The following is a 27,677-nucleotide window of genomic DNA, read 5'->3' on the forward strand; positions in this document are numbered from 1 at the left end:
TCACCCCCCCCCCCGCTGCCCCCCACCTCCTTGTGTGGTTCTGAGCCCGGGAGTGAAGAACAGCACAGCTGGGTCTCGCTTTTGGAAGGAAAAACCGTTCTTCGGGTCAGAGGGGTCTGGGACTTTGGATTCTGTCCCTTTGCCTACGCTTCCTCTTTTCCGGGAGCTTTAAAAGATTCCAACCCGGATTCTGGCTCCAGGTCCAGCCCGTGGATTATTAGTGGGGGTGGGGAGGAGAGAAGGGAAGTACAGGAGACGTGGGCAGCAAAGGGGGAGCCTTAAAACAGGCAGCTGTGGAGATTTGGAGCATAAAATGTGGTCCGAATCAAGGTGAGTAGATAAGAAACGTCAATCTCGTTTCCCCGGCACATTTAGCATTTTTAGCCTACGGAAAATGTGATTTTTAAACTGCAAGGCTAGTTCAGTTCAGTTGACGCTTTAGGGTCTATTTCAAGTCTCTAATTTATGGCTAGGAAAAAAAATGGCAGTGCTCACCACTTAAACATCTATCTCCCGAGACAAGGATTGTGTAGAAATGTTGGCTTAATGTTGGATTCGACATTTTGGGGGTGGGATTTCTTCTGTGGTCACTGAAGATCGGTATTGTTTCTCTTAACCATAAAAATCCAATAGGACTTTGTTTGCCAGACCAGGCTGTATCCAAACCATACTCAAAGCAGCGGTCAGAGCGCTAAAAGCAGCCAGCCAGCCTGGGCAAACTCCAGCCAGGAAGCTAGAGAACCACTCTAGAAATTATAAGCATTTCATTCGAAAGAAGAGAACCGAATTCCTCAGAGTGATTTGTAAGTAGCTGCCTTCCCTTTAATATCCAGAAGATGAAAATATTTTACGAGAAATTAATCAAGACGACAGATTGATTTATGTTTGTGCATATTGCCGTGTGCAAATCTCAATAGACCGCCAAGCCCGTGCTATCTCACTCGCTAAAGAATTAAAAATAAATGCCACCAGGTGGCAGTAGCTTCCAATTTCTGAGATGAAACAACAGAAAAATTAACAGTATTTCCAACAAAGAAGAATGAAGATCTTTCTAGTTCTCTTTCATGGTGCTGACATTTTCCAAAGTGCGGCCTTTATTTTAAGGGAATGGAAGGACTGAAGGCAGTGAGCTGAGGCACCTACAGATTCCTGCCCTTAGATGTAAGGGTTAGGCGACCAATGACATCTCCAAAACAATGTCATGGAAAAGGGAGCTTCTGACATTAGGCAATGATGTCCTTCCTTCTATCCCTATACCTTAAAAACAGAAACTAGAGGATTGGCAAAATCTGGATCAATCCTTTCCTGTTGTCCAAGAAAAATGGACATTTCTATGATACCCACACCCACTTGACTAGATCCAAAAGAAATTTCCAAACCTTTTCTAGGAATTGTTAAGATGGTCACCAAACAAGCATATCAATTAAAGTTTCTGGTGGGATGTTATGTTTATTGATGCTCCTATATTTCTACCATAGGGCTTAGATCTTGCTGGATTTAATAGGATTTCAAGTTCTGGTTGAATTCACACTCATACCCCTCTCATGCCCTTTCCAGGTTTAATTATCTCATTTTAAAATGTCCAGATTTTAGGTATCTTTCTGAAGAAGTCATAAGAGACTGGTGGGATTTGAACTATGGGTTGGGGAAAAGGATTAGTGTATTCTTCCATTTAGACATAGCTACCATTATCCTGCAGGGTTCTTTCTGGGAAATTTTAAACTTCAATAGGCAGGAAGAGAGTATTTAATGCCTTTTCTCCCTCCCAAGCTTTAAGACTGAATCATATCTATGAGGACTTCAATATCTCAATTCAACAAACACTTATCAGGTTCCTACTCTGTAAAAAGCACTGTGCCGGGTTTGGGGGATACTAAGGTGAAAGACATCACCCTTAAGAATATCACTCCCTTAAAGGAACTTATAGTCCAGAAAGAGCAATGACATGTACCCAACTAAGTACATGTACAAAGTTTAATGTGATGAGGGCAAAAGAGAAATACAACATGATCTAAAAATGCAGAAAATATAATGACAGGTAGTTATGGGGATGAGGAAATTCTACAGGAGGAGGTGATGTCTGAGTTGAAACCTGAAGGATTTCAATTTGAGAGAATGTGGAAGAAGTCCCAGGCATTCAGTTTAGTCTTGGAAAATTCATGGAAGTAGGAGGTATCAGATTGAACCCAAGGAACAGTCAACAAGGGGTCTAGTTTGACTTAAGAATAGAATAAAAGAAGGGAAATTATGTGAAATATCTGGAAAGGTAGATTGGAACCAAACAGTCCCAGGTTTTAAATAGTAGGATAAGGACTCTGAATTTTATTCTATAGAGATTAGGGAACCACTGAATTTTTTGTCCTTATTATTTACACCCATACCTAGGAATGTTATTTTGGCAGTTGTGCTAAGGATGGATTGGTTGAGGGATAGTATGTTGTAGCTGAATTTGAAATGTGGAGTGCAGAGACTGGAATTGTGGGAACTGAGATTGAATCCCGACTCTGCAGATTACTAGCTATATGACCTGAGCCAAATCATTTAACTTCTCAAGGCCTGTTTACTCATCTGTAAAATGAGGGGGTTGGAATAGATGATCTTAAAGGCTCCCTTCTGTCTGGACAACAGATCTATGATCCCATAATCCTATGGGAGGGAACTGTGAAGAGAAATCAATCAGGAAGTTATTACAATAGTTTGGGTAAGAAGAGACAGGGACTTTGAACAAGACTGTGACAATGTGAATACAGAGATGGAAAAAAATGGGAGAGATATTGCAGAGGTGCAACTGATACATTTTGGCAACTGAATAGATTTTGGGGATGAAAGTAGAAAAAGTAAAAGATAATAGGTTTGCAACTTTGGTGACTGAAAGGATAGTGAATATGAATATGGAATTTGGAAGGAGAAGCAGGTTTGAGAGAGATGGTTTAAATTTTTGACATGTTGAGTTTGAGGTTCTGGAAGGATACTCAGGCAGAAATATTAAGCAGGCAGATGAAAATATAAGAGGACTGAGGTAGACCTATTACTAGCAATTTTTGTGTTAGGGCAAAGAAGCACAAAATATGCCATTCAAAAGCTGCTGCTGGTGGAGGATGGGGAAATGAGGGTCAATGGGCTAGGGCAATGATTCCCAAAGTGGGCGCCACCACCCTCTGGTGGGTGCTGCAGCAATCCAGGGTGGTGGTGAATAACTGTAAGGGGGTGGTGATAGTATGTGACAGGGGTCACTAAGTAATATTTTTTCTGGAAAGGGGATGGTAGGCCAAAAAAAAATGGGAACCACCCTGCTAGGGTATGAGTTCATTTTGGAGTAAGACTGTCACCTGATGGCTTCCTAATAAAACTAATTATTCTTGGTAATGAGGTGCAAAGTTTGGTTGGCTTCTATCCTACTGAAGAACTATAAGGGCTATCACTGCCTTCTAATTTTCTGTGGTCAAGAACAAAATCTTATAGGCTTTTCCTAGCTATGGTTTTGGAGGGACAGATTAAACTTTGAGATTTGAGAATCATTTCTCTAGAAGTAGTAAATGAAGCCTTGGAAAGCATTGAGATCATAAGGGCAAAGTGCAGAAATTAAAGAAAAGTGGGCCAAAGACAGAACTTTGGGGCACACCTCCTCTTCAAAAGGTTGGAAGAGGAACATTCTAAAGGAGTAGTCAGGCAGGTAGTGTCAGGAGAGTTCATTAAAAGTGTTTGTTACAAAATTCTTTTCTATGTAGTCTATAAACCAAAAGCCTTATAGTGTTTCTTTTGGAACTTAAATGTCATAGAAGAGGGACCAATCTTCTTTTCTATCTTATGATTCACAATTGGAAATTTCTTTTTACTTTCCCCACATTTAAAAATAAAAATGGGATCTTATGATCTATTTACACTTTCCACACGGCATTATAAAATGATCCTTGAATGTGACTATTAAAATGTGAATAAATTATCTGCTGTATTTGTTTTCTGACTTGGCTTAAGATATATATTATTCACTTTTTTATCATTAGGGACATAAGCATGTCAAATTTGAATCATTAAGGATCCAGAAAGGACAGAGAGGGGTGATGGGGCTGAATTTGGAATAGTGAAGATTTGAAGTTAAGTGAATTTCAGTTAGATGGCTTTAATCTTAGTGAAGTAGGAAGGCTAAGTCATTAGCTGGATATGAAACAGAGCAGGGTGTAATGTGGGCCTATGGGAAGAAAAAATGTTTGCACACTCTGCTGCGAGATTCAATAAAGGTAATGTAATAGACTTGAACAGCATTAGGAGCCCAGCAGAAATTACACTCCAAGCATATTGTGGGCAAGCCAGTATCATATTATCCAGTGATACCTGAGATCGTGATCAGAAGAAATGGAGATGTTACTGGGGTTTTTGAAGATAGCAGAAAGTCTGAGAGACAATAGATCCTACAGTGGTCAATAAGTCAATATTTTGGGACAAAAGGACAAAAATCCACTATTTGACAAAAACTGTTGGGAAATTTGGAAAACAATATGGGAGAGATTAGGTTTAGATCAACATCTCACACCCTACACCAAGGTAAATTCAGAATGGGTGAATGACTTGAATATAAAGAGGGAAACTATAAATAAGTTAAGTGAACACAGAATTGTATACTTGTCAAATCTCTGGGAAAGGAAAGATTTTAAAACCAAGCAAGAGTTAGAGAAAATTACAAAATGTAAAATAAATTATTTTGATTATATAAAACTAAAAAGCTTTTGTACAAACCAAAACAATGTAGCCAAGATCAGAAGGGAAACAACAAATTGGGAAAAAATCTTTATAACAAAAAACTCTGACAAGGGTCTAATTACTCAAATATACAAGGAGTTAAATCAATTGTATAAAAAATCAAGCCATTCCCCAATTGATAAATGGGCAAGATACATGAACAGGCAATTTTCAGGTAAAGAAATCAAAACTATCAATAAGCATATGAGAAAGTGTTCTAAATCTCTAATAATTAGAGAAATGCAAATCAAAACAACTCTGAGGCATCACCTCACTCCTAGCAGAATGGCTAAAATGAAAGAAGGGGAGAGTAATGAATGTTGGAGGGGATGTGACAAAATTGGGACATTAATGCATTGCTGGTGGAGCTGTGAACTGATCCAACCATTCTGGATGGCAATTTGGAACTATGCTCAAAGGGCTATAAAAGAATGCCTGCCCTTTGATCCAGCCATACCATTGTTGGGATTGTACCCCAAAGAGATCATAGATAAACAGACTTGCACGAAAATATTTATAGCCGCGCTTTTTGTGGTGGCAAAAAACTGGAAAATGAGGGTATGTCCTTTAATTGGGGAATGGCTGAACAAACTGTGGTATATGCTGGTGATGGAATACTATTGCGCTCAAAGGAATAATAAACTGGAAAGACCTCCAGGAATTGATGCAGAGTGAAAGGAGCAGAGCCCGAAGAATATTGTACACAGAGACTGATATACTGTGGTAAAATAGATGAGGACATGATTGGGGATGTAGACTCGAAACTACCACACCAACGCAACTATCAACAATTTGGTAATAGGTCTTGAACACATGTTAAAACCAGTGGAAATGCATATTGGCCAGGGGAGGGGGGAGGTCGGGGGGTGAAGGGGAAAGTAAGAACATAAATCATGTAACCATGTTAACTTTTCTAAAATATAGATAAATGTTTAAAATTTAAAAAAAATAATGAGTCAATAAAGTGGCATATGAAGTCAGGCCAGAGCATTTAGGCAGGAGTAGACACTGAAAGAATTAAAAAGGGGTAAGGACATTGGAGGTCATGAGTAGGTATAGTGTGATAGAGTGGAGTGGGAAAGGGAGATAGGACCATATAGAGATGAGAGTGGCCTTTGAGATATGACTGTGGAGCTTTTTAAAGGAAATTCCTGAGGTACCTAAGACAATTTTACTCTGGAACACCCCTTTGCTATGTTGGCACCTTTTCCCCATTAGTGAGTTCTTTTTGGAGCTTCCATTTTGAAGAATGAACTCAGGTCTGCCATGCTTCATGCCCCTCCTGGCTGTGCTTCTGACAAAATAGCACTTAACTTCTCTAGCCCAAGTACCTTTTCCCTCAGCAACTCCTCACACTGTAATTGAGTTACTTAATACCTAAGGTGGGGCAGCTAGAAGGCACAAGGGACAGATTGCTGGGTTTAGGGTCAGGAAGACTCCCCTTCCTGATTTCAAATCTGGCCTCAGACACTTACTAGTTGTATGGTCCTGGACAAGTCACTTAACCCTGTTTGGCTCAGTTTCTCATCTGTCAAATGAGCTGGAGAAGAAAATGGAAAACCATTCTAGTATCTTTGCCAAGAAAACCCCAGATGGGATCATGAAGAGTTGTATACAGCAGAAAAACAACAGAACCAAAAATAATCATAAGATATCTCAAGTATAAATATGCTAATATTGAAAAAAAGATGAAAATGTTTTGATTGTGAATGCTAATAAAAATACTGGAAATATTTCTAAATATGAATTAAAAAACCTTTAGACCAGGAGAGTAATAGATTTCTTTTTAATATGCTTTCATAGACATCAAATCACCTTCACTTTTATCATTATGTTTTGATAGGAAATGCTAATAAAAAAGGTGAAAGTAATCAGAACAAATGAAAAACTATTGTACGACAGGAGTCATAGGAATTTTTTTCTATGTATCTTCGGATTCATCAGAACTGTCTTCACTTTCATCATCACTGCTTTCTTCACTATCATCACTACTATCTTCACTTTCTTCTTCATGACTATGGGTTTTTTCTGTCACAGAAATAAACAGGATTGTTAATCATTTTGCTTAAATTATTGTTCTTTTGTAAACATTTTACTCCTCCCTTCAAAGTAATATACTCTTTTGGAGACTATGAAGATAAATGAACTCTTAGATAGCAAATTTGGAGTCAGTGGAAGTTTTTGTGTTTTTCATTTTATCTTGAAGAAATTCAGTGGAAAATACTGGAAGAAATTTCCCTAATGTATAATATGTCAGTTTGAGAAGCTATATTATTGTGATTTGATAAATTATTATTTTTATAAGACACAAAATTAGTGTTAAAAAACTTGCTCCCAGGATGACATCACAATCAATGAAGGACTACATTCTTATTTGAATTTAAATTTATCACTGAGCTTAAAAAGGCTGTAAATACAGTTTTTCCATAGTTCTTTTAACAGTATTTAATTTATAAAAATAAAAACAGGAAGACAATTTAGGAACTTCCTGTGCTTTATGGGATAACTGTACTTTTAGCTTTAGGGAGCAAGAAAAGAATCAGCAGTAGCCTCATTTTTTGGATGCTCTGCCTAGGATCTAGACATCATGGGAATTATTTTGGCTTGTTTTGTGTAGTTAATCAAACCCTAGGAAAGAGACCTTGAGGGTTCATCTAGTTCATGCCTCCAATCTCAGTCTTGTCTTTACTTAAGACATTCAAGGTATTTGCTCTTTTCTTAACTATCTCCATCTGAGAATGAGATCAACACTCTCTCTGGATAACAGCTTTGTAGACAACTAGTTCTAAAACAAAGAAGTAGTTTCAAATTTTTAAAAATACCCATTAGCAATTTTTCTTCAATCAGTGAGGAAAACTGTTTAGCTTCAGGATTTTCTGGTTCATAGACAAGTACTGAAATTTGACAAGAGAATTCAGATTATTAATGGTCAAAGTATTTTAGTAAATAGACATCCCCAAAAGAAATGTAGTTAAACTGTCAGTCATTGAATATGAAAACTGCCCACAACTATAAGCATTAAAAGTTATAAAGGTATACTCATACTTAAGTAGAATGCTTTATTTATAGAATGATAAAATAACATAAAATGGAACAAATAATAATTATCCTTACTTATATCCCCTACTTATAAACATTACCTTATTAATTCTCATTACATTTCTATGGTGAGGTAGGTAACAAAATCAGTCATTAACATCTCAATTAGGTTTCATTCATGACCAAGGATCCAAAACATTTCTTGGACACAATTTTTTTCTTTCCAAACCAGGATGTAATCCAGCTATATAGGAAAAAGCTAGGCTAGTAGATGGGATTGGAAGAGGAGGAGTTGTTTACTTTTTTGTTCACTGATTTATTTCTAATTGAACATCTCATTGCTAATTCCAGTGAAATACATAGAAGAGAAAACATTTTTTCCTTTAAAAATTTAATTAATTATTGTCCCCAAAAAGTTACATGTAATTGGGAAATATCTAATAAAATAAATAAAAATATTATAAAAATTATTTATTTTTAAAAATACTGGCTTTCTCTATATTGTTTAGGCCAGAAATGTAGGCAAGGGCTAGGTCCCATTCTGATGGGCACTGGAATGTTGATCTGTTCCATTTCCTACTTTATATCCTTTTCACAACCTGGTGGCCCCCCAATCCCAGATGCTTACTATATTAATGCCAAATTAGAGAATATGCTCCCCTATCTTAGCCTATTGCAGCTTGGAACTTCTGAGCTCAAGAAATCTGCCAGACTCTGCCCCTCTGGTAGCAGAAATTGCAGGTGTGTACTGCCATGTCTGATAAAGGCAAAGCATATTGTATTTCTTATACAAGCCTCTCAAATGTTTAGCTTTCTCAGTATAGGGGAGTGGCACTTTTCCATTGACTTTTTCAAGCAACAAAATTTTGAGTCAACGTTGAACATTATCCTTTACCTCTCAAATCCATACCTTTGCTCACATTTGCTGTTTCCCCACACATCTGATTAATTCATTCCTTTATCTCTATTCTGATAGCACACATTTTAGTGCAGATCCTCAATATGGATTGAACTACTGGAATATCTTCTTTGGTGGACCCATCAATCCTATTCTCTTCTCATGCATCCTTTTTGTCATTATCATTAACATAAACACTCTACTACTTTAATTAGGCTGCTAAGTTGTTTGCTAACATTATATAGATTAGAAATATTTCCACCCTTCCCTCTTATTTGAACCCTTTCCAATAGGCTTCCTTGTTCTGTTTTTTAGATACTTTTTTTATTCCTCTCTGTTCTATCCAAAATATTTACATTCAGGATCTAATTAAAATATATTTTTTTCTATTTTTCTTCATGGCCTCAAGGGGAGTTAAGGAACACAAGGTGTGCTTTTAATCCAGTATATTAAAAACGTAGTAAATAGCAGTCTCAGTACCCTACAACTAAGATATATCCTTGCATGGTAGTACTATGCAAAAGTCTACCTGAAAGAGCTCATTTTTAGTATACTATGAAAATCTTATATTAGAAGTTCTTTGAGGGAAAATACTAGCAATTTACTAAACCATTTTGCAGATTTTAAAAAGATTAATAAATTAATATGCATCTGATGTTTAAATATGATTAATATATTCCTTACAAAATCTTGAAATTTCTATTAATTTTTACTCAAATATACAAACAGATAGGTCTCTCCAATTATGCAGATTACAACTGTCCACAAAATCCCATTATGATGCCTCATTGTGGTGTGCAGGTAACCTGGGTTTTCACAGGTTATTATAGGAGAAAATAAACTCTGGAAGGTTCTATTATGCTTGAAAGGCTTTGAGCATGAGCTTGACAACAGATTGAAACTGTTTTCCAAGGACCAATCTGGCTAACAACAGAGAGGCATCACCAGAAGGCTAACCAGCTGATGAATTTCTTCAGTCACGGTAACCCATAAAACAAAGGAAAAAATAACCTTTAATCTTTTGTCAATTTTAGACCATGGCTTCAAGTAGTGTTTTCATTGGTATAATTCTGTCACTTAGAACGGGTTACTTATTTCATTGGAGAAAAGGCAATGAGGTTATCTCTTGGCATAGAGCTTGGAGTGGAGGTGCAATAGATTTCCTCTTCTGTCTGGCAAACTCACTATCAAAAATTGGAGAAAAGTATATTTTTCAACCACCAGCATGGTATCTGGGAGATAGCAGGCAGTCAATCCATCAATAAAGATTTATTAAGTACTTATGATGTGGCAAGCACCGTGCTAAGCATTGTGGATACAATGGCAGTGCCTGTTCTCAAGGAACTCAAATTATAACTGGGGGAAGCACTATGCAATCAACTCTGTGTGTAGAAGACCTACCCAGGGTAAATGGGAGGTGATTTCTAAATGGAAAGCATCAGCAGCTGGGGCATTGGGAGGCTAGAAAAACCTCCAGTAGAAGACGGAATCTGAGCTGAGTCTTGAAGGAGCTGGAGAAACTAAAAGAGGTTAAGGAGGGAAAACATTCCAAACACGGGAGATACAGTACATCATGTGTAACCAACCATTAAGTAGGCCAGTGTAACTAGATCACAGATTATGTGGAGGAGTTTAAAGCATAAGAAGACTTGAAAAACTGAAAGGGTAGGGCAGATTAGGTGGCTAAGGGGATAGTCAGGCCTGGAGATGGGAGGTCCTAGGTTCAAATGTGGCCTCAGATACTACTTAGCTGTGTGACCCTGAGCAAATCACTTAACCCCCCATTGCCTAGACCTTACTGATCTTTTGCTTTGGAAGTGATACTTAGGATCAGTTTCAAAATAGAAAATAAGTTTAAAAAAAAGCACAGAAAACAAACAGGTAGTAAAGGGGTTTAAATATCAAATGGAAGAATATGTATTTGATGGATATTGTCCCGGGGATAGAGCATTGTACCGAGGTTCAGGAAGATCTAATTTCAAATATGGCCTCAGATACTGTATTACCCTGGGCAAGTCACTTAGCCTCTGCCTGCTTCAGTTTCCTCGATTATAAACTGGAGATAATAATAGTACTAACCCCAAGGGTTGTTGTGAAGATCAATTGAGATAATTGTTAAATGCTTTGCACAATGCTTGGTGCATGGTATGAATTATATAAATGTTAGGTTTTTTTTTTGATTGATTGATTTGATTTGATTTGATTTCCCACAACAGGGTTGCTACTAGGACCCTGTAAGATTTTTTTAATTATTTTTTTTTATAAATTACATGCAGTAACAAATTTCTACACAAGTTTTCCTAAGTTATATGATCAAACTTATCTCCCTCCTTTGCTTCTCTTCTTCCTCCCAGGGCAATGTTAGGTATTATTATTGTCATTAGTTTCTTCTTCTTCATCATTATCATCCTAGAGGAAATAGGGAACTAGGAAATAGGGAAAGTCTTTTGAGTAGGAAGATGACATGGTGAGATTTGCATTTTAGGAAAATCATGTTGGCAGCTGAGTGGAGGATGGATTAAAGAAGGGACGTACTTGATACAGAAAAGGAGCAGATACATGTGTATGAGTATGTGTGTATATATACTGTGTGTATATAGATTATGATGACAAAATTGAGCCTCTAATCCCTGTCTTACACATGAAGATACCAATAAATAGCAAGATTAATTTGTGCAAAATCTTATACTAAATCAACACAAGAGCTGCAAACGGCACTTGAAACTTCTGACTTCCAGTCCCACTTAAAAAAAACATCACACAAGGCTGCCTCCAACCCAAAGTGGGGAATGGCACATAGGGAATGATAGCAGTTCTGCATGAGACAACAGGAAAATGGCAGGAAAAATTAAGCCTATATAAGAACAGTGTGTGGAAAGCAGACGAAATCCAAGTTCATATTAACGGGTAAAATTATTTAAGGGAATTCTTTGTAAGGGATTAAAACAAAAAAAGGAGTAAAGATAAAAGATTGCCCTACCCACACCCACCCCCACATTCAAAACGGCAGATACAAAGTTTTGTAGGCAGAAGATCTAACCCATATATTCATAATCATACAGCTAGGAAATAAACCAGAATGAACTAGTTATACTCAAATTGTAAAGTCAAACCAGGAGAAATTATTTTTGTAAACTAGTAATCTTAGTTACAAATAGGCAAAGAACTCAGGAGCTAAGGACCTAATAATAGACCTGAGGATTTAATCTTGGCTTGGATGACTCTGAAGTTACTTAATCTATGTCCTCAAGTTTATGGTATGGTATTATATTTTCACTCCTGATATTTTTTCTGTCTAATTCTGACATAGTTAATATGCATGTTATCAAACATTTACTAAGTACTTGCAATGTGCAGAGCACTGGGCTAGGCATTGAGGGAGATACAAAGTTCAGATGAAACAAAACCCATGGATAAGTCTTTGCTTAATTCGAATAAAGAAATATACCGTTCATAGATACGCCATTAACCAACACACAATAACTCATAAGTGTCATTAAACTGATGAATGTAATTCAATGTAGGAAAGACATATTACTTAGTGGAACGCACAGTTGGAGGGGCAGTTAGGAAGAAAGCTGCTTGAAGAAGATTTGAGTTAGATTTTAAAGGACTAGTAAAAATCAAGCAAAATGAAAGCAAAGCAATTAGGATAATATTGTAATAGTATAAGCAAGACATAATAAGGCTTGTGACTATGTGAGGAGGAAGAGGGGATTATATGTGAGAGATTGTGATGGAGATAAAGATGGCAAGATTTATCAACTGACTGTATATGTAGAGTGAGACAAGGAGACATTATCAAGGCTAATGCCAAAATCATGAATCTGGGAGCCTGGAAGAATAGTGGCAGGGAGACTTCTGGGAGCGGAGCCAAGATGGCAGAGTAGAGCAGAGAAGCTCAAAGTCACCATGAGAATCCTCTCCAACCAATATTAAAATATCACCACAAAATGAATACAGGAATGAAAGAATCAACAAGAACACTGAGTGAAACAACTTTCAAGAAAAGAAGAATAGTGGCACCCTTGACAGAAATTGGCAAGTTCAATAGAGGGGAAGGTTTTTGGGAAAAGATAATTAATTCTATTGAAGGGATGAAACTGATACGTCTTTAACATATGAAGATACTTAAAAAACCAAAACACTTACCTTCTGCATTAGAATCAATGTTATGTATTAGTTCCAAGGCAGAAGAGTGGTAAGGGCTAGGCAATAGGGGTTAAGTGACTTACCCAGGGTCACACAGCTAGGAAGTATCTGGGGCCACATTTGAACCCAGGACCTCCTGTCTCTAGACCTAGCTTTCAATCCACACCTCACTGGCTCTCCAGGTTAATTGAAAAAAAAAAGGAAAGATCTACATGAAATTGTGAAACGTGAAATGAGCAGAACCAAAAGAACATACATATAGCAACAGAAATTTTGTTTGAATTCAATGGACAGGAGGGAAGAAAGGACATAATACATATAAAGAACATTATAAGAGCATGGAATTAGGAAAGTATAAGATATGAATGAGGGTTTGCAAATGGTTTGGTTAGTGTGCAGAGTTCACAGAGAATACAGGTATGAATTAAAGTTGGAAAGATAAAAGCAGCACAAGATCATGATGGTCCTTAAATGTTAGCCAGTGGAGTTTGAACTATACTTCATAGGCAACAGGAAAGCTTTTAAAGGCTCTTGAGCAATGTATTATACGATCAGATTGATGAGTAAGGAAGACGAGTCTAATAAGAGCATAAAGAAGAATTTGCAGAGTAAATGAACTGAAGGTTTTTAGATTGTTCTGAACGTCCAGGTGGATGATAATGTGCCTAACATCATAGCCTGTAAGTCAGATACATCAGCTTGAACTAAGGACCTTGGAACTCTGAAGCCAGTTCTCTAGCCACTGGATCCTACAATGCTTCTTTTGGCAATTCCACAATTTGCCAAGCCCTTTTAATTTAATTTAATATTTAAGACATTTAATTTTTTAAAAATTTATTTTAATTTAATTTAAGACATTTAATTTAATTTATTTAAGACATTTAATTTAATTTATTTAAGACATATGTCTTACATCCGTTCTATCCTCTCCCTATATACTCAGCTACAGGTCTGGTTTACCATCCCCCTGGGCTGTTGGAACAGCCTAAAGCCTCCAGTTTGTCTGCCCTCTTTCTCTTGAGGACACCACCATCCTTCCAAGATTTGTCATCTTCACATGATCCTTGACTCCTCACTCTTCTTCCCTCCAAATATCTATGTAGTTGCCAAACCTCAGTGTTTCTATTTCACACAATCCCTGGCCTATAATCTCTTCTCTCCATTCACAATTTCAGGCTCTTGTCACCTCTTGCCTAGATTATTGGAATGGTCTACTAACTAATCTCCCAGCTTCAAATCTCTCACCACTCCTATCCATCCTATACTCTGCTGCCAAAGTAACGGTCCTTAAAAGTGCAGATGTGACCATGTGACTCCCCTAATCAACCAATTCCAGCGACTTCCAATTGCCTCTAGAATAAAATATAAACTCCTGTGTTTACCTTGCAAAATCGGACAGAAACTGCCCCAAATTTTGTTGCCTCACTGGACATTATTCCCTCTCTTTCAAATTCTACAGTCCAACCAAACTGACCCTTGAACTGTTCTTCTCTCATGACACTCTATTTTTTCCCATTTCAATATCCTTATATTTACTCATGCCTGGAAGGCATTCCCTTTAAGATATAATTCAGGCACTATCTTCTATATGAGGTATGTTCTGATCCTCCCAATAAACAATAATATATATGTATAATTTATTATATATGTATACATAGTCTATGTATATTATACATATTATTTATTTTAATAGGAATTTGGGGAAATCTGGCTAATTATAATTGCTATTTTGAAATCATATCTGACATATTTATTTATTTAGAAATATAAAAGAGAACCAAGCATGGCTATAATTGATGTTACTGAGAGATTGAGGCAGATCTTGAACTTTTAAGGTTGGGAGTTCTGATGTATAGTAAGGCTAAAGCTGGTTGGGTGACCATGTTAAGTTTATTACTAATATGGTGAGCCCCTGAGAGTGTGGGGGCACCAGGCTGCTCTGCAGAGGTAAACCAGCCCTAGTTGGAAATGGAGCAGGTCCAAGTTTCTATACCTATTGGCAATGAGATGGAGGTCCTTTCTTCCCTCTGACTGAAAGAAGAGACCTTTCCTCCCAATACTTCCATTCAAGCGTAGGGGCCCAGGTCAGCTATATCTTCATTTCTCCCTGGCTGCACTCTCTATGACTTCTGCATCCTGTTCCCACACCAGGTACCTTCCTCCCTTCCCCCTGCCTTTTTCTTTATTGACAGATAGACTAACTGTTGCCCTTCCAATCCAGACAAGATAGGAAGATCAAGAAAGAGAAAGAAATAAGGAGAAAGAAGAAGGAAGAAAAAAGGAAGGAAGGAGGGAAGAAAGAAAGAAAGAAAAGTAAAGAGAGAAAGAAAGAAAAAAGGAAGGAAGAAAGGAAGTTAGTTAGGTGGCTCACTGGAAATGGGAGGTTCTGGATTAAAATATGACCTCAGACACTTCCTAGCTGTGTGACTGTAGACAAGTTACTTGACCCCAATTATTTAGTCCTTACCAGTCTTCTGCCTTGGAACTGATACTTAGTATTGACTCTTAAGACAGAAGAAAAGGATTTAAAAAAAGAAAGAGAAAGGAGGGAAGGAAGGAAAAAAGAAAGAAAAGTATAAAAAAGGTGCTTACTCATTTCACATAATTTTTTTGCCACAGTGTAGTTTCGACCCATTACTGCTCTTAGGAACTAAAAAAACAAAACACAACAAAAAAACCCGGTTAGTAAGAAGTTTTAGAATTTAAATATTAATGAGACTTTTGGAATTCCCTTTCTCCTTAGCTATTAATTATTAATTATTCACATTATTTAGAAGTATGCCTACAGTTAATCAAGAACTATTTATTGAATGTGTTATGATTAGTCATTTCAAATAAAATGGTAATTCTTGACTTTAGATAGTACTTTAAGATTTGAAAAGCATTTTTGATACACTCTAATTTTGATACACTCTCACAACAATCACGGTTTACTCCCTTCTTACAAAAAAGAAGTTAAATGACTTGCCCATTGTCATACAGCTGTGAAATCTGAGAAGTAGGACTTAAGCTTAGCTTTCCTTCCTACCTCTAAATTTAGCTCATACTCTACTACAATCTCATTGCCTCCATTGAGGGAGGAGCTCCATGGAGTAAGCAAAATAGTTCCTCCTTTATAGTAGAAAAACCATATGCTATAGGTGTTGTTCTATAAGAATAGATGGGCTCAAACTTCTAGGGATTTTGAGAATATTAGGGATTCATCACTATTCCCTAGCAAATCAAATTGATTTTGTATAGTTTTAGCATTTCTTCTGGAGACTCTGGCGTTATGATGAATAATATAGTTGGAAGAAATGTAGACTTGCAGGTCCATATAAAAAGTCTTTTATTTTTTCAATCTTATTTATTTAATTAATTTAGAATATTTTCCCATGGTTACATGATTCATATTCTCTCTCCCCTCCTTCCTCCCCCTCCCATAGCCAATGAGCAATTCAACTGGGTTTTACATGTATCATTGATCAAGATCTATTTCCATATTATTAATATTTGCAATAGAGTGATCATTTAGAGTCTACATCCCCAATCATAACCCTATCGAACTATGTGATCAAGGAAATGTTTTTCTTCTGTGTTTTTATTCACACAGTTCTTTCTCTGGATGTGGGTAGCATTCTTTCTCATAAGTCTCTCAGAATTGTCCTGGATCATTGCATTGCTGCCAGCAGAGAAGTCCATTATATTCAATTGTGCCACAGTGTATCCGTCTCTGTGTATAATGTTCTCCTGGTTCTGCTCCTTTCACTCTGCATCATTTCCTGGAGGACGTTTCAGTTCACATGGAATTCCTCCAGTGCAGCATTCCTTTCAGCACAGTAGTATTCCATCACCAACAGATACCATAATTTGTTCAGCCATTCCCCAATCGAAGGGCATCCCCTCATTTTCCAATTATTTGCCACTACAAAGATCGTGACTATAAATATTTTTGTACATGTATTTTTCCTTATTATTTCTTTGGGAGTACAAACAGTGGTATGGCTGGATCAAAGGGCAGGCAGTCATTTAAATCCCTTTGGCAATAATTCCAAATTGCCTTCCAGAATAGTTGGACCAAGTCACAGCTCTACCAGCAATGCATTAGTGTCCCAAATTTGACACATCCTTTCCAACATTTATTACTTTCTTTTTGCTGTCATATTAGCCAATCTGCTAGGTGTGAGGCGGTACCTCAGAGATGCAAAAAGTCTTTTAGAAAGAACTTCAAATAAATTATTAATCTCTTCAAGGTTTCACTATTAAGAACTTGTTAGCCCACCTAGGTTGAATATGATTATAATAAAGTGACCACTCCCTTTTCTTAAGTTTTTCACTATAAAAAAAAGGAAATATGGACATGATTTCCTCCAAGGATAAATACCTTAGATTCTGGAAAGCAAGATTTTAAAGGACTCAAAGGAGGGAAAGATGGGATCCTTTGGACTATTTCTAAAGAAGTCAACCTAGATAGGATAGCAAGCTCTCAATGGTGAAACTTTGAGGAAAGATGAATTCCAAGAAGAGATCAACAGGGCCAAAGGGGAAGACAACAAAAACTTCAGTTTTTGAAAGCTATGTGATCAGGGCCAGTTAGCTAGGAATAGATACAAAAGCATGGTGTGGTTCTGTAAGAATGTATTATGAGTGCTAGAGAGACAGCTTCCTCAGCATCAAGAAGGCTAAGGAGAATAAAAAAGTATTTTAAAAGACAAACTGAGGGAAAGAGAGATCAAAGGAGGAAGAGATCCTTGTTAAGAGTGGATGGGAGGAATATTGACATCAAAGAGAAGGTAGAGTTGCTTGATCCTTAGTTTCCTTTTTTTCTCAGTCATGGAGTTTTTTTCTCTGCTTCCTCTCACCTTGAGTATAAGGACCATATGTGTCTTCTATGTAGATGAAGAGTTTGTTAGGATGCCGTCTTTATTTTTGCGAATGGTGATATAGGATTTTGTTGTTCTGGGTTTTGTTGGTTCTTTCTTTGTAGGCTCATTTATGATTTATTAAATTTATTTTTCTGAAGCTTGTCTAAATTCTGAATTTCTTGTTCTATTTATATGTCAAGTTTATATTTCTTGAGTATTTTTAAGCATTTTATTTGTCAGTTTTGTTGGCATATAATAAAAAATTTCTAATAATTTATTTTTATTTCCTCTTCAAAAAAAAAGAACTCAACATCTTTATCTTGGACATCAACTACCTGTTAATCATTTTTACTCTGTCATTTCCAGTGGCTGGAAAAAATTAAGAATTGAAAAAAACGATTTGGAAAGAATAGAACAAAAAAGGTTGATTCCTTAAGGAAACTAAGACATCAACAGAGAACTAAGCTACACTATATGAGTTCAAGTTATGATGAACCACATCCTCAGGTACTGAAAGAAACTGGTAGGTGTAATTGATGAATTACTAAGGGAGAGGTATCAAAAGATTGAGGAAGAATAAATGTCCCAATTCCTTTAAAAATGAAGAAAATGGAATCTGCAAATGATAAGCTTGATTATGATTTCTAGCAAAATTCTAAATGTGTTTATAAAAGCAGTAGTAGTTAGTGAACATCTATAAATGGATATATAATCCCAAAGAACCAGCATGATTTTATAAAAATAGGTCACCCCAGAATATCTTCTTTTGATAGGTAGATTACTAAACTGGTAGATCAGGAAAAAGATATGGTTAACCCAAATTTTGGCAAAACATTTAAGTAAATTTAAATTAAACACATATATTTTAAAGACACAATAACATGAAATAAGTTTAACTTAAAAACAATTTGTTTTCTCCTGCTATTCTTGCGGAAAAGATGTAGTGTTGTAGGTTAGAAAATAATATAATTATATGGATTCAGAATTAGCTGAATGACTGGACTCAAACAGTATTAAATGTTCAATATCAGCTTGGAAGAATTCTTCAGTGGAATCCTCAGGGTCAATACTTGACCTCTCTACTTTACATTTTTATCCATGATTTGGAAAAGGCATAGGTGATATTCTTATTAAATCTTCAGGTGATACAAAACCAGTTAATGAATAAGCATTTATTTAAACATCTTATATGTGCCAGGTACTATGCTGGATGCTGGGGATGTATTAAGGAAAAAGTCCCTGGGGCTAAGCTTCACTTCTGACTTCCTCTCTGGCTGCCATCTTGCTATCCTGTGTCTTCTATCTTTGGTTCTATTTCCATTACAGGAAGATGATAAACTAAAAGAAACTAGTCAAACTGAAGACATAATTGCACTTTTGTGGGAAAAGAACTGCTTGGAGAAAGAAGATAGTTCATAGAACAGCTAGAGTAGATAAGAAACTTCAGCTTTCCTTAAAGGAACTAAGAATATAGAATATCTCTGGCCCTAAAGGGTTGAATATTATTATCAACACAGGAACAGTGATCCACTTAAAAAATACCAAAGTTCAGCTGTTACTGGCAGCAACTATTATGGGCCCTGTCTAGGCAAAGCAACTAACACAATGCTCTCCAGAGTCTTAAACCAGCATGGAGGGGACAGCCTGACTAGTTTAAGAAGACTGACAGAAGCTCTGCCCAACCCGATGACTGAAAGGCACCACATGCCACTAGGGAGGTTGATGATGATGAATTTCCAGATCTTATTGGGAAAGAAGGAAGCAAACTGAAATAAGTATCAACCTTTAAAGTTAAAATTTGAAAAAGTCATACAAAACTGCTATTTTTTATTGTGCTGCCTGCTTCAGCCCTTTCCCCATTTTTTTGTTTTTGGTTTACTGATCTGGAGAATATTATCTCTAATATTATAAAGACCTTTGGACATTGTAGTTCTTTTAATATATTGTTTCTATACAATTCATTAGCATTAATGAATAATTAATAAATAATAAAATTAACAGTATTCATTATAGTGACTATACTGAACAAGCCTGGAATTAAATTTTGAAGAAAAAAGTTAATAAAATCTTTTCTAAATAAAAAAGATAGCCCTACCTTCAAGGACCTCACAATCTAATGAAGAGGAACAAATAATATCCTTAGGTGGCAAAGTAAGGCTCCAAAAGATATTGATAGGCTAGAAAGCCGGAATGAATTTAATGATATAAAATGTAGTAGGGATAAATGTAATATTTTATATTTATGCCTTATAATGCCTTATATTTGAGTTAAAATCAATTTCTCAATTTCTCAATTTCTTCACCTTACAAGAGGAAGGAGATATATTTAACAGTTGGTCTGAAGAGGAGATAGAGGTGTTAGATCATTTGTAAGCTCAATGAGTAGTGCAATTTGGGATGATACTAAGAAAAGCAGTAATAGTCTCACTCAACCCTATGCTGGTTATACTAATTCTTGAGTTTTGTATTCAGTTCTGGGATCACATTTTAAGAGGTCATTGATAAGCTGAAGAACATCTAGAGAAGAGGTCAACATGGTAAAGGCTCTGGATTTTCATATTACATGAGGATCAATTGAAGGACCCCACAAATAGGAGCCTGAACTCTCAGGGGAAAATAACTGTCTTCTAATATTTGATGGGCGATAACATAAAAGAAGTGTTAGAATCATTTTGTTTGACTATAGAGAAATAGATAGAATTTGCAAAAAGATCAATTTGGGCTCCTAAGGAAATACTCTTAACAAGTAGGGCATGTAGAAAAGTGAAATGGGTTGCCTCTGTCAGTCAAGAGTTGCCTTCCATTGAGGTCTTCTCCTAAAGGCTGGGCTTCTCTTTTTAGAAGGGTTTCTTACTTGGTTATGGATTAGAATGTGTGGCTATTGATGTTCTTTCCAAATGGTAAGTTTTAGAGTTCTATGTTATAAGTAAGAGGTGAACTAGGCAAACCACTTAACTCCAATTGCCTAGCCTTTACTGCTTTTCTACCTTTGATCTTTAGTATTGATTCTAAGATGGAAGGTAAGGGTTCCCCCCCTTTTTATTTAGAATATTTTTCCATGATTCCATGATAAAGATAAGAGTTCTTTTAAAAAAGAATGAGCCCTCAAAAGAAGAAAAACAGGCAACATGAAAAACATTTTATAAAGTTTCTTGAAAGAAGCCCTAGTTTCTCAAATATATAGGGAACTGAATAAAATTTATAAAAATATAAACTATCTCCAAATTGATAAATGGTCACAGGAAAACAATTTGGAACTATGCTCAAAGGGCTATCAAACTGTGTATACCCTTCTCACCTAGCAATTCCACTATGAGGTCTATATTCCAACAGAGATCAAAGAAAAGTGAAAAGAACCTATTTGTACAAAAATATTTATAGCAACTTTTTTATGGTGGCAAAGAATTGGCAATTGAAGGGATGCCTATCTATTGGGGAATGAACCAACAATTTGTGGTGTATAATTGTGATGGAATATTATTGTGCTTTAAGAAACAACAAGGAGGAGGTTTTTCTGGTACAAATTGAAGTGAGCAGAACCAATAGAACATTGTACCAAGTAATAGCGATATTGTACAATGGTCAACTATGAGTCACTTAGCTATTGACTATAGCTAATACAATGAAATGAGACAATTCCAAAGGACTCATGTTATCCACCTCTACAGAGAGAAGTGATAAGCTCTGGGTACAGACTGCAGTATATTTTGAAACTTTATTTTTCTTGTTTTTTGGGGGAAGCTTTTTTTTTTTTTGAAACATGGCTAATATGGAAACATGTCTTGCATGACTTCACACATATAATCGATATCATGTAGCTTGCCTACTAAAGGAATGACAAGAATGACAAGTTAAAAATATTTTGCTCCTTACAAATTATTTATAACATTAAAATCAAAGGGATGAATGCTAAATACAAATGGTTTGAAAACTAGCTGATATGTTGCTAGATTAGCTAGATTTGGAATCAGGAGTCCTGATTTTGTATTCTGCCTCAGAGTTCATTTCATAGATCGTGAGATCCTTGAGGGCGAGGGTTATTTTTGCTTTTTTTTGTATCCTCAATGCCTAGCCCAGTGCCTGGCATATAGTAAGTGTCTAATAAATTCTTGATACTTATTAGTTTTGTAACTAGGGGTCATTTAACCCCTAGGAATCTTGATTTCCCCTCTATATAATAGGGATAATAATATAATAACAACACTTTAGTACTATCTGGCTCAGAGGGAAGTGATTAGAAAAGTACCTTAAAAAAAGTTCTTCATGAATTAATTGTTATAAAATGATATCATGATAGGTAGGTATACTTTGTCTTTGAAAATGGGCAACACAAGGGGGCAGCTGGGTAGCCCAGTGGATTGAGAGTCAGGCCTACAGACGTGAGGTCCTAGGTTCAAAGCTGGACTCGGACACTTCCCAGCTGTGTGACCCTGGGCAAATCTCTTGACTCCCATTGCCCACCCTTACCACTCTTCCACCTATGAACCAATGCATAGAAGTTAAGGGTTTAAAAAAAAAACGGGCAGCACTCCTCTCATAGTTGATAGGGCCTTGTATGATAAATAATTTAGCTTCTTCATCTAAATGAAGACTAGTTACAAGAATATTTTTTAGCTAAGCTCCTTTTCAAAACCCTCCTTCTAACCACTTGATGATAAAAGCATTAGGCAAAGGCACAACTACAAATGGGTCCTGAATTAGTAAGAATAAGGAATCTTCTAAAATAATCAAATTATTTTAATGTATGTTGTATATTTTCATTGAGCTGGAACCAAAATATATTTATAGTTATAATTTCAAATCATGTGAATTCAAATATAGTGTTTTTCCATTTACTTTTCTTATGAATTATATACTTTTAATGGAAAAATGCTGGAGGAATTCTCTTTAATCTACATTGATAAGAAAATATTTTAGGGTTTTTTATGCTTGACCATCAAAACCCAAATTGTATAATTATTGATGTTTAATAATTTTTCACTTGTTTCCGAGAACATAGCACACTTGTGCAATGAAGAACTTCAGTTCATGAAGAAGTGAGCAGCATTAAGAATCAGGAAATATGGCTTTAGGAGGCTTCTCATTATAGTGCACTTACTTTACATACCAAAATGTATCACAGTAACAATAGTTAGGCTTAAAATGACTTAACTGTTAAATACAATTTTTGCAACCATGCATTTTTCATTAGCATATAAATTACCATCCCCATGGTTTTGAATTGTGAGGGAGGAAAGTTGAAAATTTAAGTGGTGTCAACAGTACAGGTATTTAGTTTGCTACATTTTAGTAATATGCTTCTTTCTAAATAACCCAATTCTTCTATTCTCTAAATAATATGTTAAGAGTGAAATGGTGTTTTAAATTAATATTGCTACACATATATTAACAATCTTGAAGTTTTGCTTAAGGAGTAAGAGGAGGTTTTTTTTTTTTTGAAGCATTGGTTTGAAGTATATGGTTTATTCATTCGCAAATATATCTTTCAAGTCTCCATGATAACAAGAGCAAGGAAGATAATATTTTGCATTTTTTGTCCTTTATCCAGTAACCTCAGAACACTTCAAAAACCATTTAGTTGTAAAAATATTTTTATTTCAGACATAAAGCTACATATTATAAATTATAATTTTTCTGAAGACCCAAGTAAATTAATAGCTAAGCCAGATTTTCATTATTTTACCTTTCTTGCAGCTTAGACATACTAAATGATGACAGTAAAAATAAAATCAGGGTTTATATTTACTTTTTAATTAAACAGATGATTTAGTAAATGTGTTGGGTCATTATTCTAGACTTTCCAAATATCCATTTAAATATTGTGAATAAAAACCATTAGACAAACATAAGGAATAAGTATATCACACTCCTGTCTGGGTAGGGTAGTGTGGAGAAAAAAGTAACAAAATTGGAATTAAGAGACCTGGTTCCAATTCCAGCCCAGCCACTTACTGCTTTATGGCCCTGGGCAAGGTGCCTAACTCTTTTTGGATTTCATCTTCTCAAAAATCTAATGAGTTTTGCATCAGATAAGCTTTAAAGTTCCCCTTCTAACTCTAAATCTGTGGCCCATATCCGACTGAAAAAAGGGTGGAGGAGAACTTCCTCTCTCTCTCCCCAAGAAAGTGATCATTACATATTCATTTAAGTTTTGTGCTCTATTAGTGTGTTTCAATTGAAGATATAAACTGAAGGGCTGTTGTGTCAAAAACTGTATTATAGAAGTATCTAGCACATTACGTTGTCTAGATTCATGTTTCTCAAATATAGTATTTAAATATAACTGATTAATGGGAAAAAAGAAGAAAAAGAAACAGGCAAAGTACTAAATGTATTTCATGCCTCCTCTTCCCTCATCCTTCTTTTTACCTTTCCCACCTTCTTTCTTCTTCATTTATTAAGCATCTGGGTGTATAGTTCCTGCTCTGCCCTACAAAATTTAGATATAACATTTCTAACCCACAAAAAGTTAACAGCCTAGTAGAAAGGTAAGACTCAGACTGTAACATGAAACAACTATAATATAAAATACTTAGGGCATCAGTGGCAAAGTGAATTGAGCACTGAACTTGGAACTGGGAAGATGCATCTTCCTGAGTTCAAAGCTGTCATGCCCCTAGCCAGCTCACTTAATCCATTTTGCCTCAGCTCTTCATCTGGAGAAGGAAATGGCAAGCCACTCCAGTATTTTTGCCCAAAAAACCCAAATGGGGTCACAAAGAGTCAGATACAATGGAAATTATTCAACAACAAATAATAATAATAATACAAAATATTACATGATCAAATACATTAGAGAGCTGCAAAATAAAATCTGAGCTGGGCTTTAAAGGATATATGGGAACTTGAGATGCAAGGGGAGAAAAGAAGCACTGTAAGCCAAGAGAACAGTGAGCCAACAGAAAGTAAAGTAAAGGGCATGTTGATCTCCCTCTCAGTATGTATTTCAAGGCAGTCTTAGTGAGAGGAAGCAGATGCATGACTCCCATCTTCACCTAGTGCTCCCATTAGTACATTGAGGAGGCTTGAAGAAGAATCCCGACATTGATTTCAAAGATGGCAGCCAGGTAGATGCTGAATTTTAAAAATTATTATCTGCAAATATGTAACAATGTAAAATTTAAATATATAATAGTGGATAAGAAAATTTACCTCTGTCATTAACTCCAATGGTGCAACATTTTTCTCAATAAATACAGTAGTACTGTTACATCCCTTCTCATTGTCATGTTTAATAGTTTCTGACAGCCTATCTTCAGGACTTTCTGAGGATTCATCATTTTTCACTGTGTTTGCAAGTGCTGCATCTTCATCTATATTTCAATCAAAACACAGAATGGATATTTTTTAGATGATAAGCCTTAAAAAATGAAGCTATCAGAAGTAGATGTTCCTGACCTGTGACTACAACAACATAATCTGGAGAGTGCTCTTCCCATTTTGGAGCACGTCCTTGCAAAGTCAAAGATAATGACAATAAACCAATCTCATTTGGGGATGCCTCTGCAGCTCCAAAGTCTCCCATTCATCACATGGTCACCAGACCAGAAATAGTCTCTGTGTGTTTCACAGCCTCTCCAGGGTACTTCCTTAACTGTTCCACATCAGATAGCCCAGAAGTTGGTTCTCTTACCTCCTCCTCCATGGGCAGAAAGGCCACACGAGGCACTTCTCACCAACCAGATTTTGTTTTTCCCTTAAAGGCATCTTTATTGTGTATTCAGAACAAAACATCATACAGCTTAGCCCTTGAGGTGTAGAGAAAGTGTGGAGGGATGGAAGAACCATCAGATTCATATGCAGACAACCTGCATCAATCACTCTGATATCAATCAATCAATCAATCCACAAGCACTTATCAAGTGCTTGCTCTGTGCTAGGCACAGGAAGATAGCAATGAAACAGCTCTTTGTCCTCAAGGAGCTGACATTCTATTTTGGGAAACAATATACACTCAGGTAAGTAATAGCAAATATAAACAAAAGTAAATATACAATCATTTGCTTGAGGGGAGGCAGTAGCAGGTGAAGGAATCAGAAAAAGATACATGATGATGGGGCCATGGACTTAGAAAGAAATTAGAGATTCCACTGCCAGCCCTCGATAAGGAGGTAACCTTGGAAAAATGACCCATCTTATCTGGAGCTTGGTTTTCTCATGTTTAAAATGGTGTATAATTAGAAATTCTTGTACCCAGGACTATGTTCCACAGAATTCCTTTATCTCCCAGAATCCTTTTCCTCCTTCACCCCCACCTTGCATCTTACCTTGTTTGTTTATAAGTTCTGAAACTCCTCCCTCTCTTTTTTCTCTCAACTGTGACTGGGGCTGGGTTAGCTAGCTTTTTTTACTTTAGTTATTATTAATAAACTTTATAAAATATAATAGTTATTGTATATTAATTTTAATCGTTACAGTGGAGATGATAATACTTGAATTGTACTTCACTCAGTTATTGTGGATGAAATAAAATAATGTATATAAAGCATTTTTAATAGACAATCACTATATAAACATAAGCAATTATTATCACTATAGACCAAATTCTTGTCAACTGCTAGAGATTTCAGTAGACCAAGAAGGGTGGACCAAACAGGATATCATTTTACAAGATAAGAAAAGCATGCCAGACATTTAAATACTTTCTCCAAGAAATATATTCTCTGACTCCTCCACAAAAATAAAAGAAATAATAATAGCTAACATTTATACCATTCTTTAAGATCTGCAAAGCACTTTAAACATAATATCTCCTTTCAATCCTCACAGTAAGAGATAGGTTTTATTATTATTCCCATTTTACAGATGAGAAAACTGAGGCAAACAGGAATTAAGTATCTTGTCTAGGGTCACATGCTTACAAGTGTTTGAGACAAGAATTGAACTCAGATCTTTCTGACTTCAGGTTCAATGCTTTATCTACTATGCTACTTCACTGCCTATATAAAATATGAGCTATAAGTACCCTAACTTATAATAATAAAAGGATATATTATATGTAATAGTATAGTGACATATAATACAATAATATGATGAAATAATAATGACGTATAAGATAGGGGAATTCAAGAATTGGAGACTACTGCTTGGACCAGTCTCTTCACTCCTTGAATCTCTGAGAGTACAATGCTACAAGAACTTTGGATTAAGGAAAAGAGAAGAGATGAATAAAATAATATGAATATTAGCAAAGAGAAATTAATATGGTCATTGTAAAAAGTGAGAACAAAGCCATACTATATATTACCCAACACATAATTGTGTATTTTTCTAACTCAACCTTCTGTCTTATAATTGATACTAAGTATTAGTTCCAAGACAGAACTGAGGGCTTGGCAATTTGAGTTAAGTGAGCCCAGGGTCACCCTGCTTATAGGTGTCTGAGGCCAGATTTGAGTCGAGGAACTCATGTCTCCAAGCTCGGCTCTCTCTATTCCCTGAACCAACCAGCTGCCCCAATCATGTATTTTTTTAAAAATTAAGATGAATGCCAAAATTGCTCAGTTCTGTCTGTTACATGAGTTTCTGGAAGTGCTAGCCTCTTTATAGAAGCCATCTTAAAGGCTTCTAGATTAGACCTGAATTATACCCACCTGTGCCTTTAGAGTTGTGATCGACTGAATCTTCTTGGGGGATGGTTTCCTTGGGAGCAGAGATATTTGGGTCTGTTCCTTCTAGGTAAAAAGAGAAGTATATATTTTGAGAATAAAGCAAATGAGGAAAATCAGAAAATTGAAAAATAAAACATTAGGAAAGCACAAAAAACCACCACTAAAACTTCTGGGTGGTAAAACACATGCAAAAAACTGAACTCTAAAAAAGAAGAGCCATCATGGCAAGAAGTGTAGAGTTTATGACTAGGCTTACCCTTTTTGCATTTCTCTGGTTCCATTAGTTTAAGCATATTGTGGTCCTTTAGGGTAATCTCCTGATTTCCATCAGCCCCTTCCTTCTTCTTGATGACTAACTAACTAGCTTTACCCAACTTTACAACTGACATCACACAA

General features: G+C 36.0%; 1 protein-coding gene across 1 annotated transcript in view; it reads right to left on the minus strand.

Annotated features, from left to right (window-relative positions):
* Positions 1 to 6,658: 6,658 nt before the first annotated feature.
* Positions 6,659 to 27,677, minus strand: part of ERICH2 (glutamate rich 2) — a 91,641-nt gene continuing 70,622 nt past the window's right edge. Inside the window, exons 7-11 of the mRNA XM_044669092.1 lie at positions 27,264 to 27,344; positions 24,823 to 24,983; positions 15,419 to 15,476; positions 7,560 to 7,631; positions 6,659 to 6,765 (exon numbers count right to left, since the gene is read on the minus strand). Of these exons, the coding sequence (XP_044525027.1) occupies positions 6,659 to 6,765; positions 7,560 to 7,631; positions 15,419 to 15,476; positions 24,823 to 24,983; positions 27,264 to 27,344 (479 nt within the window). The remainder of the gene's footprint in view (positions 6,766 to 7,559; positions 7,632 to 15,418; positions 15,477 to 24,822; positions 24,984 to 27,263; positions 27,345 to 27,677) is intronic.

This window comes from Gracilinanus agilis, chromosome 3 (assembly GCF_016433145.1).
Source record: "Gracilinanus agilis isolate LMUSP501 chromosome 3, AgileGrace, whole genome shotgun sequence".
NCBI lineage: Eukaryota > Metazoa > Chordata > Mammalia > Didelphimorphia > Didelphidae > Gracilinanus > Gracilinanus agilis.